Source organism: Cupressus sempervirens, chromosome 3, assembly GCF_028749045.1.
Source record: "Cupressus sempervirens isolate cs-2001-9-10 chromosome 3, ASM2874904v1, whole genome shotgun sequence".
Classification (NCBI taxonomy): domain Eukaryota; kingdom Viridiplantae; phylum Streptophyta; class Pinopsida; order Cupressales; family Cupressaceae; genus Cupressus; species Cupressus sempervirens.
The window spans coordinates 20,346,870-20,357,917 of NC_143120.1; the positions used below are offsets into that span (position 1 = coordinate 20,346,870).

Below are 11,048 nucleotides of genomic sequence, written 5' to 3' on the forward strand. Positions count from 1 at the left end.
ATTTCAAAAAACTATGGCTATCTTTGAGACAACCTAGCCAAGAATTGCATCAATAGACTGAGCTACAAGCTGAGCTCTCCTTGTATTCTTTTGTATTCCTTTCTGTTTTAATAAAAATTTACCCCTCTTTTTTGTTAAAAAAAAGCTGCCAGCATATGACTTGAGAAAATGGATTCATGAATTAAAGAGAATCAAAATAAAAAGATAAAATGAGATCAATTTTTTTTAAAAAAGGAGTACAACTTTTCTGAATAATTTTAAATTAATAATTTTAATATTGAATTAAGTAATGTACGTGAATAAAATAAAATAGCACAAAAGAAAAATAATACCATCAAAAACTATTATTTATCATTAATCGCATAATAGGTTTGCAATACACTACCAGCTAAATAAAACATGTTTAAATAAGTGGCAAGTTATATACATAATTCAATAAATTAGTCAGCTTTGGTTTATGCTCTTTGAAAGACACTGACAAATAATGAAAAAGACAATATGAGCTTAACTAAGCAAACATCAATCAATGCTGCTCTGCTCATTGGAATTGTCCCCCTGATCCGCTTGGGAAGGAAAATGTGGGAAATCTTCCTTGTACAACAGATTCTTGGGGCTGCTACCCTGAACACAGTAGGGATGAAAATCTCATACATAAGGCAATAACTGCAGCCAAATTGCAATCAAATACGGAAAATGTAAGGATAATCAAAGGTAAAGAAATTTTGAAATTGTTCCAACGAAAATAAAGCAAATTCTCTTCGGCTTACTGTTATTAAGCTTTATTGGTTCAGAAGGTTTAAACAATCTTCCTTCATTTGAGAAAGTGTAGGAAACCAACGGATTCAAATATAAGATTGCTCTTCAGCACTCTGCAACCTATTTGCTCCAGGTATGGCTCTGTACACATTCAAGAATGTTAGGGAAACAGATTCAAATAATACGAAAGGGCTGATATTAGATCTTATGTTGCCGCAATGGTTATGGTAGTTAAGAAAACTCTAAATTGAATATCCGTAGTTTTTAAGTTTTTCAATAGAATATAATCATAAATAATTTGAACGTGTTAAAAACAATACCAGAATTGTGAACTATGCCTCTGTTGCCTTGGAAATTCCTCAACCATAAAGATTCTTGCTTGCAGTTTCTGGATATGTCGGTCCACTTGTGATTGGAAACAATATTTTGTGACCTTGGGCATATCAAGAGTCCTGACACTAAATTTGTAAGGGCTACCCTTTTTCTTCCCTTGAGTTTGCTGTTTCATTTGTTTTTAAGACAAAATCTTTAGTAATGTATTTTGATGAATCAAATCATCTTTGTTCCATGAAAATCTGAAATGCCATGCTCTGTACAACTATTGGTAGAATTCAAGCTCTTTTCAACTGCATTCCAAATTGGTGTTGTAAAGAGAAGGCTCTGTCTTTACCTTTCACATCCTAAATATACAGTTGCTATCCCAGGAAAACAATTGAAGAGAATGGGAACAATAACCTTTTTTTTTTGTTCTGAACAATCTTTCTATCAGCATTACTTTCTGCTGATAATTCTGTATGGCCAACCAAACAATAATTAGCATTTTAGTAGGGGTATCACCATCTAATACCTGAAATAGTGGCTATGCCTATTGTTTGAACATCTTGATGCTTGAAATAAAAAGTGGAATTATTCTTACCATCGAAATCAGCACTGAGAATGCCACGAATTGTGTGCTTGACCCACAAACACTGCACTCTAGCTCACACAATCTTCAGCATTCGGCAAAAACCTGTTTGATTTTTCTGCAAAATTTGCCAATTTCAAAGTATCAACTGCTTGTGACATAAGCAATAATATTCATCAAAACTTCTTTTTAAGCAACACCTCATTTCCATCAGTTAAACTATGAACTTTTAAAAGATAGTATTCATATAAATTTCTTGTTAAGCAAAACTACAAAACGTAATTATCAACTGTAAGGTGAGTACCTGGTATTTCTGGAAGAGTAACTATTGGAAGATGATGCCGCATCATACTAAGGACTATCATAGCTCCCAGACTAAGGACACGGCAAAGCTGAGCCTAAACTCCAATAAAAATCTGCTAATTAAAATAGGAAACCTGTACACTGAAATTCGACAGTTAAAATTAATGCATAGAACTATTGTTGCAATTTAAGCTTTTATCACCTGTATTCCAAATTGTTACTGTGAAGAGAAGATGTCTGCACCTTCCATATGCTCTATGTGAACAATTATCCGAGCTAAGTAATTGAAGACAATGGAGCGAATATCCTTCCTTTTGTTCTCAACAATCTTTCTATCAGCTGTACTTTCTTCTACTGACTCTCTAATGCCAACCGGATAATAATTAGCATTTTTATTAGGGGTAGCACTATCTAATATCTGAAACAGGGCTATTGTTTAAACATATTGAGGCTTATATAAAAACATTGAAATTATTTCTTATTACCATTCAAATAAGCTCTAAATTTTAAAATGAATTTTGTGCTTTCCTCCAAAAAAACTGCTTTCTTGGCAACACAATGTTAAGCATTCAGCAAAGATCTGTTTTCAAATTTTCAGCAAAATCTGCCAATTTAAGATATCAAATATTTACAACATAGAAAATACGCTGGCAACAAATCAGAGATGCTACAATTGTTAAAAAAATAAAAATTGTTTGCAAACAAAGTTAACTATTTTTTTTAACTTTAGCGAGGTGATCAACTTTAATATTTTGATTAATAAAAAAGATTATTTATAAAAAAATAAAATTCGTTAAATTATTTCTTTAAACTATGTTTTGACTTGAAGCATATTTTCCACTTTCAAGACAACCTCATTTGAATTCCTAACAATCAAATGGTAATGTGGAAAGGACATACATTTTCTCTGATTCATGCCTCATAAACTTTGAGCTAAGCTGCCTTCGTTGCACATCCATAGAAAACCCTTTTAACAGTTTTAACCTTGAATATATGCCTCTGCTGTCATAGAACAAATAAGATTCATACAAAATTCTTGTTTACCAAAACCACAATAAGTAAGGTGCAAAATGAGTACCATGTATTTCTGGTAGAGCGGCTATGGTACCGTATATCAATACATGATTCTCCTAAGCTACACTTAAAGTTTGCTAACGATTGAGAAGTTTGAATAGAAAACCTGCAAACTGAAATCATATTAAACTTCAGTAGTCAGGAATAATCCAGCCGGAGGCAAGAAACAACACAGTCACTCAAATTAAACACACCTCTGGTTGAACTGCAGCGCTCCCTAAAGTGGATGAGAAACAGAATCTTCAAGTTCATCCTATAATTCAATAATTTATTCTTTCCATTCTATTCACTATCCTGGAATTAATGATGCTACATCAAGGAGAGAAATAATGGTTGCAAATTGAATGCTATTAAAAAAATATATAAATAAATAAATCTCAGAAACATAATCTATTGACTGAACAGAACAGGTCAGAACTAGTAATAATGTTTATCAAATATTTGAAATTTTATGAGAACCTTTTGTACGGTGAATTTTTGCAAGTCCATTTCAGCATTCATTATGTGGATAATATTGTAGTGGAGAAAAGCAATGGAAAATCAGAATTGAGTTTTGTTATCCGTACCTATGTAATTCTGAAACTTGACAGTCACAGAACTGATGATGGTAGAAACATATGAATGAATTTGTTATGTAATTTTCTATTTTCAGCAAGTGGAAACTGCATTTATTGAAGAACAAAACATGCTCCATTTGTGAATGATGGTGCCTGATCTATATATTCAACATAGTATTGTAGACTTGCAATTGGAACCTGACATAATACACGTAAAGATTAGGTTTATTATAGTTGTACAGCGTGGTTTTGAGCTACTCTACAAAAGCATTATCACTATAAAGAACTTCTGCGATTCACTTTAAAAATCATTAACTAAATAAATAAACTGTGTGAATTAAACTTACTTTGTCTTCATGTTGAGTATGCAGATGTTAAGGAGATGGAGATCAAAATAATATCATTATATTGTATTGTAAAATCTTTTTCTGAATGTTTGGAAGAGGCAGTCAATAGTGTCATCCATTACTCTGAAACATTTTGCTCTCCAAGATTCACTGAAACACAACATCCAAATTACACCCGAAAATCCAAGTGCATTGCCCATTCCCAATCCCACATACCACCACATATCTTCTTCCAACATTTCTCTATTTTCTTCACCATCAATGGAAGAAACAGGATGATTTCTTGAACATGACACATTGATTTGTAGGCCACATAGATCTAAATTGTTGGAAAATGATGAAGCATCAAATGTCATCATTTGTCCTCCTTGTGGTAACATTCCTGATAGGTTATTATGAGAGACATCAAAGTAGCTCAAAAATGTAAGATGTATCAGCTCAACAGGAAACATCCCAACAAATTCATTTCTGGAAAGGTCAAGTGATTCTAGCCGTACCACGCTTCCCAAAGATTTCGGTATCTCGCCACTGAAATGATTCTGTGAAACATTGAGAGTTATCAATCCTTTGAGAGATTGAATATCCCAAGGTATTTTGCCTGTTAAATTGTTGTTTGATAGATCAAGACATTTTACCAATGTCAATAATCTCACATACTCCATGTCTCGTCCTTTGTTTTTGATGATTATACTATCTATGTAAATGATACCACCACCTATAAATTCAAGAGTTTCTGTGTTTTCTGTCTGATTTGCCATTGCAGTCGAGTTCATAAAGCCACTTGGAACAATGCCGGAAAACTTGTTGCTTGACAAATCTAATATTTGAAGACTTTGTAGTTTTGATAATTGTGAGGGTATCTGGCCGACAAATCTATTTGATTTCAATATCAGGATGCGAAGCCTTTGCAAGCTTTCAATCCATGTAGAAATACCCCCATGCATATTGTTATTCCTCAAATCTAAGATTTCCAAAGAGGTACAATTTCTAAGGGATGATGGGATGTCCTTGTTTAGTCTATTGAAACCCAATTTCAATGTTTCAAGACGAGTCATGTTCCCAAATATATTTGGAATTGTGCCCTTAAGATCATTGTTTTCCAGATTAAGCATGGACAACATGGAGCATTGGTACAAACTTGAGGGAATGTTACCTCTAAGCATGTTATGTGACAAATCCAAAACTTCTAAATTATTTGACTCACAGATAGAATGTGGAATGACACCAGTCAAATTGTTTTTTGCTAGTGACAAAAATTCTAGACTTTGTCCAATTTTACCAATTATTGTTGGGATGGGTCCATGAAATAGATTCTCTGAAAGATCCAAGAAGTTCACATTTTGTAGAGGAAGGGGAATATTTCCTTGTAACTTATTATTATGCAAATCAATAATTGAGCCTTCATGATCCTTATGCTCAAAGCCAAGCAACTTGAGGGGTAAATTACCTACAAATTGATTAGAAGAGAGGTTGAGATAATAAAGGTGCCTAGAATCCCATAGCCAATCCGGAATACTTCCACTAAGAGAGTTTTCAGACAAATCTAGTCTGCCTAAGAAGTATTGAGTTGAAATGAAAGCTGGAAAATTTCCTTGTAGATTACAAGATCCTAAATCCATGTATTCAAGTTGAAAATTAGGAATATGATTGGCATTCACTTTTACAGTCAGCATATTCCTAGAAAGAGATAACTCTTGAATATTATGGAGTTTATCAAAAATAGAAAGTGTCAAAGTTCCATTTAGTTGGTTGTGGCTAAGATCAAGGGTCATTAATTTGGTGAGCTTGCCTAAGAAGCTTGGGATTGTGCCATTCAAAGAGTTATATCTCAGGGAAAGATATGTGAGCTTTGATAACTTACCTAAAAATGTTGGGATGTGGCCACTTAAAGAGTTGGAACTTAGGTCAAGATATGTGAGCTTTGATAGCTTACCCAAAAATGCTGGGATGACACCACTGTGAGAGCCTCCGTGTAGGACAAGATGTCTCAGTCTGGAAAGGTTACCTAAGAAGGGTGGGACTGTCTCATTCAAAGAGCTAAACCTCAACTCAAGATATGTAAGTTCTAATAACTGGCCCAAAGATGTTGGGATAATGCCACTTAAGAAATTTCCTAAAGCAAGATGTGTGAGTTTGGAAAGGTTACCCAATTCTCGAGGGATTGTACCATTCAAAGAGTTCCGAGAGAGATCAAGGTGTGTGAGCTTTGATAGATTTCCTAAAAATGTAGGAATTGTACCGTTCAAAAAATTCCAATACAGATCAAGATATGTTAAGTTAGAGAGATTGGCGATCTCTTTTGGAATTTGACCAACAAAGTCAGAGTCATACAAGCTTAAATACCTCAAGTTGCTGAGCTTGTAAAACTGTGAAGGGATTTCAAGAGAAGAGAAAGCATTCGAAGTCAAGTTCAAGTGCTGGAGATGTCGCAGTTGGAATAGTCCTCCACGGAGTTCCGTCCATGACATGAATGGCCAGAACTCATCACGATCCCATGACGCATTGAGGGACTGAGGACTGAGATCGAGGGAGATGACATGAGCAGTGATTGGGTGGCACGTCACTCCCTCCCATTTGCAGCAGTTAAATCCCTTCCACGATTGCAGAGAGTTGAAAGAGGAAGTGAAGTCGAGGCCCTCTTTCAAATCCAGCAGGGAATTCCTGTCATCTGCATGACATGATTCAGATGAACAAGGAATTCCTCTCATCAGAATTACTAACAACAACATCATCATCGACATCTTCACAGCCTTCATTGCAGATTGCTCTACACTTCGTCTACTCTTCCTTCAAATAGCTCTCTCTCTCTCTCTCTCTCTGTGGAGGAAAATGATGGCAAACTAAGCTGATTTATAATTGTGTCTCTGCTCAGAGTGAAAGTAGGGAGAAATCTCCTCCATTCAAAAAATTTCCACGATTGTGGCCTTCCGTAAAGTCATGCTTATTTCCACACTTGTTTGAAGTGTGTGGATGAAGAGGAATTCCTACTGTTTGTTGTACGGCTAATCTAATCTTTTTCTACGATTCTTTCGCCTTTGTGCTTATAGGCTGTTTTTCTGTTCGTGTGATGGGAAGGTTTTTGGTTTGGTAGGCAGTATTTGTTATGAAAACATTAGATATCAACAAAGATTTTTAGAAAATTTTGATGGGCTGGTCAAGGACTTTCTTTACGCCCCTAATCAAAAACTTGAAAAAAAAGAAAAAAAAAACACATTATGTTCGGGAATTATACTGTTTCCCTAGTGATAGTGATGTTGGGGTTAAGAGTAGTTTGAATCTATGAAATTTAATGCGCTTGGATCTTTCAAAGTCAAAATCTTTTGTCTTTCATTTGCAAAGTCCAGAATCGTGTTAGGTATAAAAGGTTTTTTTCTCGCACGCAAAAAGAAAAGTGTGGAAAATGGAGAGGAAAGTTAGGTTAAAAAGCTTTCTCCCAGTATCTTGACCCACTTAATTACAACCCTCAAATATAAGTGTAGAGTCAATCAAGGAAAATATAACGGTGGAAATTTAGCTACAGTTTTTCTTTCGGACTGTTTACTTTGTGGGCGATGAAAAGATGTTATAGAGTTGTGGAATTTCGTAGAAAATTAGGGAAAATTTTGTGGGGACAAAATTGTAATCTCATTTTATTTTACTTTTATTCTTCTATTTGGATGATTAACCATCGACAATATTTTGTATCATCGCAACTTGTATCAATTTTATTTGTTTGTGTATATGTTAGATACTAGCAATTGCATCTAGTTGTCCAATAAGTGCATGTAAAATGTGTGGAAGGTAAATTAATTATTTTTTAATAGTCTAATTAGAAATTGATGTTATATTTTATAATAAATGTTTTAATAAAGAAGCCAACACTTATATTATGTTTTGCAATAGAGAGTGTGTGTCAATTCTTAGGAAGTTTTAGATTCATTATAGAAGAATTGTATCTAAATATAATTATATGGTAGTATTTGTATGTATTTTTGGTTGATTTTAGTTTTCTATGGTGTTTTTTTTTTACATTTATTGTTAGTCATACATATTCTTACCTTTGTTCAATCTATTATTTTGTTTTATATTGTCATATTTTATTAGTTCTTATTTTCATATTTAATTTATATATTTATCAATTTTTTGTGTAACAAATCATTAGTATTATATTGAAAATAAAGAGAGTACTCCTTCGTATTAAATCTCCTTCTTATGAAAAGTAGGAAAATATTGTGCTTTCTTCTCTATTTTCATTAATATAATTAATGCATGTGATCTATGGATGAAAATAGATTTTAAAAAAATAATGAGATATTTTATTGATTAGGAATGTGGAGTAATTTTCTAATTAATTGTGAACTATATTTGATTGTGAGGCATGTTATAAATATTAATAATACGAGATGAGTTGTAGTATATCAATTTTGAAATTTATTTTATCATATGATCTATAGTTGAAAACCTAATTTACTTTGATGAAAGTTTAATAGTATTCATGATGAATTATATTTAACCACATTTCATGTTAACAATTGATGTACGAGCATCTTGGGTTTGTTCGGTGGCTACTTTGGAGTTCATGGGAGGAGGCTTCGTAGTTTCTTTAGAGAGTATTTAGAGTGTTACTCACTCGAAGAGGGGGTGCTCGGTTGTCGAAGGTGCTCGACAATGCTTGTGAGAACTCTGCACACACTAGGAGCTCGATGAATCCTGGTTATAGTGTTGCTCGAGTTGCTCGGTTGCTTCTGGTGAACTCGACATGGTCTATGGCTTGGTCTACATAGTTTGTGTTGTAGTGATGCCCGAGTTAGCTTGGTCGATGAAGGAATTTAGTTATGCTTGGAGTGGAAGGCTAATGTTTGGCTTGGTTTCTCTGACACTTGGTTTGGTCTTGGTTCCTATGGTGTTGAGTTGTCAGTAAGCTGACTTTTGGCATTTAATTTATGTATGGGTATTTAATTTGTGTTGCAACAGACTTGTGGCTTATGCAAATATTTAATGTAAGGGTTTATTTTAATTTGTAATGGATCAGGTTGACCTGTGGCTTAGTTGGGTATAAGTAACGGGTCTTGTGGAGTCTTTTAGGCATATTCATTTAGGGAGTGAATTGAGGATCATCGCTTGGAGAAGAGGATGAAGTGTAGGAGTCAATTTTGAAGGGCTAGCAGTTGAGGCTTGGTAAACTAGGAGATTACTTGGTGGGCTTGCAAGCACAAGTTGAGATTTCTTTGAGGTTTTCTACCAAAGTGTGGATCTGGACTAGCTGGAATTAGAATTGTGAGTTGGATCTTGTGGGATCTTGCAAAATTGTTTTGTAATTTTTGTTGTATTTGGCCCTAACCTGGAAGGCCTTACAGTCATGCATATTGCATGTAAACAATTATATTTATGAATAAAGTATTTTGATTTGATATAAGATCTTTCTTTATTGTTGTGTTTTTTCTATGTGATTATTTGTAGGGATCTAGATTACCTCCAGTGGGGGTACTCTTGGATTCTCGTTGCATCAGGTGGTATCAGATCCCAATTGTTCCAAATTGTGTAGACTGAGTGCTGAAGTTGAGGCTGTTTGCACTAGGACCTTGGGTTGGAGAAGTTGATCTGAGCAGATCTTGATCTTGTGGTGGAATGTTCTTTTTGGAATCCTAGATCTCTTGGTTATGAGGTGGCAAATCATGGTTCTGACTTACAATTGTGGAGGACTTGCAGATGGATGTTAGTTTGTGGTGACTGATCAAGAAAGTATTGTACATACTTCATAAATTCTTTGGGTTGTAGCCGATGTTGAGGCCGACATATGGCTGATATGTTGTAACCCTAAAGCAGCATAAAATTACTTGTATAAAAGGGCTTAGGGTTAAGTATTTTCATTAAGTTGTAATGCAAAAATTGGTTCTTGTGGCAGTATTGAGCTGAAAGGGATTATAGATTGTAATCAGGTTGTAATTATTCGATCATAATAATATCGGATTTTTTGTTTGGTGGATGTAGCTTAGAGATTGGGTGAACCACATTAAATCTTGGTGCCTTGTGTTCTTTTCTGTGTGATCTATTATTTTCTACTATTGGTTATATTTGCAAGTAATTATTATTTATGTCCATAGTTTAATCCTAACAATGGATCAATGGATGCGAAGATGGAAGGTTGATCTTGATGGAGCATGATCATCGAGAGTTTGTGTGATGTGTGTTGTAGATCCATGTTCCTATACTTGTGATGTATTCCTGGTTGTTTGTGCGAGGTGATAGGTTGTGATCTGATTTATAAACAATTTAGGTTTGTCACAAGGAGCATGTGAAGGATTTTTTACAAAGGATTTACGAAGATCTTGGAAGATGTATCCAAGAAGATTGGACCCTAGGATGACTGAAAATCTCCATGATGTGGTGGAGAAGAGGCTTGCTGAGGTGTTTTCTTAGGTTGAAGCTAGTTTGGTTGATCAAGTTATTGACGAGACAAGGAGGGAATTTCATAGATGTTTGTTGAGTTGGATTCTACCAATCTGGAAGAGAGTTTTCAAGCTGGTTAGAAGACTTGTCCGTGAGAGAAGATGGCATAGCAAGGTCAAGGTGGAAGAGATTAGTTTTGTTGATTAGTTTGTGGAGTCTGATGTAGAACTTGTAGAGAAACCTGAGGTTGTTGCTGAGGATATTCCTAACCGTGTTGATGTTGAGGTTGAGATTGGTTTTTATGACCAGTCAGTTATGTGTGACATGAAAATTATAGAGTGCTTGATCGTGGAAGACCAAGCTATTGTTGGTGATGAGTTAAATATCGCAGAGCATCTTGTTGTGAGCAATGGGATTGCTAGTGTTGAGAGTTTGGAATATGTTTTTGATGGATTACATATTGCTACTAATATGGATTTTGTTGCTCCTAGTGTGGATTCACTAGTTTCTACTATGGATGAGGATTTGCTAATGAAGCATTATGTTTAGTTTGTTGCTGGGAGTGAGCATGCTGATTAGATGGTTGACATTCTAGTATTTATTAGATGGATGTAGATGTGGATGATTTTCATATTGATTTTCTTGTCCCTATTGGAGTGGAAACCTTTGGTGAAGATGAAGATGGTTGTTGATCTTTCTTTGGGCATCAAAGTGTGGGACACACTTTTCTATTTACAT

General features: G+C 34.7%; 1 protein-coding gene across 14 annotated transcripts; it reads right to left on the minus strand.

Annotated features, from left to right (window-relative positions):
• Nucleotides 1-1,964: 1,964 nt before the first annotated feature.
• On the minus strand, nucleotides 1,965-6,837 carry LOC149564532 (uncharacterized). 14 transcript variants are annotated; one of them, XM_089818082.1, is made up of 8 exons: nucleotides 3,942-6,837; nucleotides 3,604-3,792; nucleotides 3,232-3,331; nucleotides 3,042-3,150; nucleotides 2,864-2,962; nucleotides 2,449-2,567; nucleotides 2,166-2,325; nucleotides 1,965-2,058 (listed from the first exon to the last, which is right to left on the minus strand). In XM_089818082.1, the coding sequence occupies exon 1, from the start codon at nucleotides 6,695-6,697 to the stop codon at nucleotides 3,998-4,000; it is 2,700 nt and encodes an 899-aa protein (XP_089674208.1). In that variant the 5' UTR covers nucleotides 6,698-6,837; the 3' UTR covers nucleotides 1,965-2,058; nucleotides 2,166-2,325; nucleotides 2,449-2,567; nucleotides 2,864-2,962; nucleotides 3,042-3,150; nucleotides 3,232-3,331; nucleotides 3,604-3,792; nucleotides 3,942-3,997. The 14 variants fall into 14 exon arrangements, with proteins under 14 accessions (XP_089674208.1, XP_089674219.1, XP_089674210.1 ...); XM_089818093.1 differs by having other exon boundaries at nucleotides 2,166-2,317; nucleotides 3,942-6,767; XM_089818084.1 differs by lacking the exon at nucleotides 2,449-2,567 and having other exon boundaries at nucleotides 3,042-3,143.
• Nucleotides 6,838-11,048: the final 4,211 nt, after the last annotated feature.

Bases quoted from the DNA above. Each gene is read 5' to 3' on its own strand.
- LOC149564532 (XM_089818084.1), bottom strand. From the start codon at position 6,697: ATGAAGGCTGTGAAGATGTCGATGATGATGTTGTTGTTAGTAATTCTG.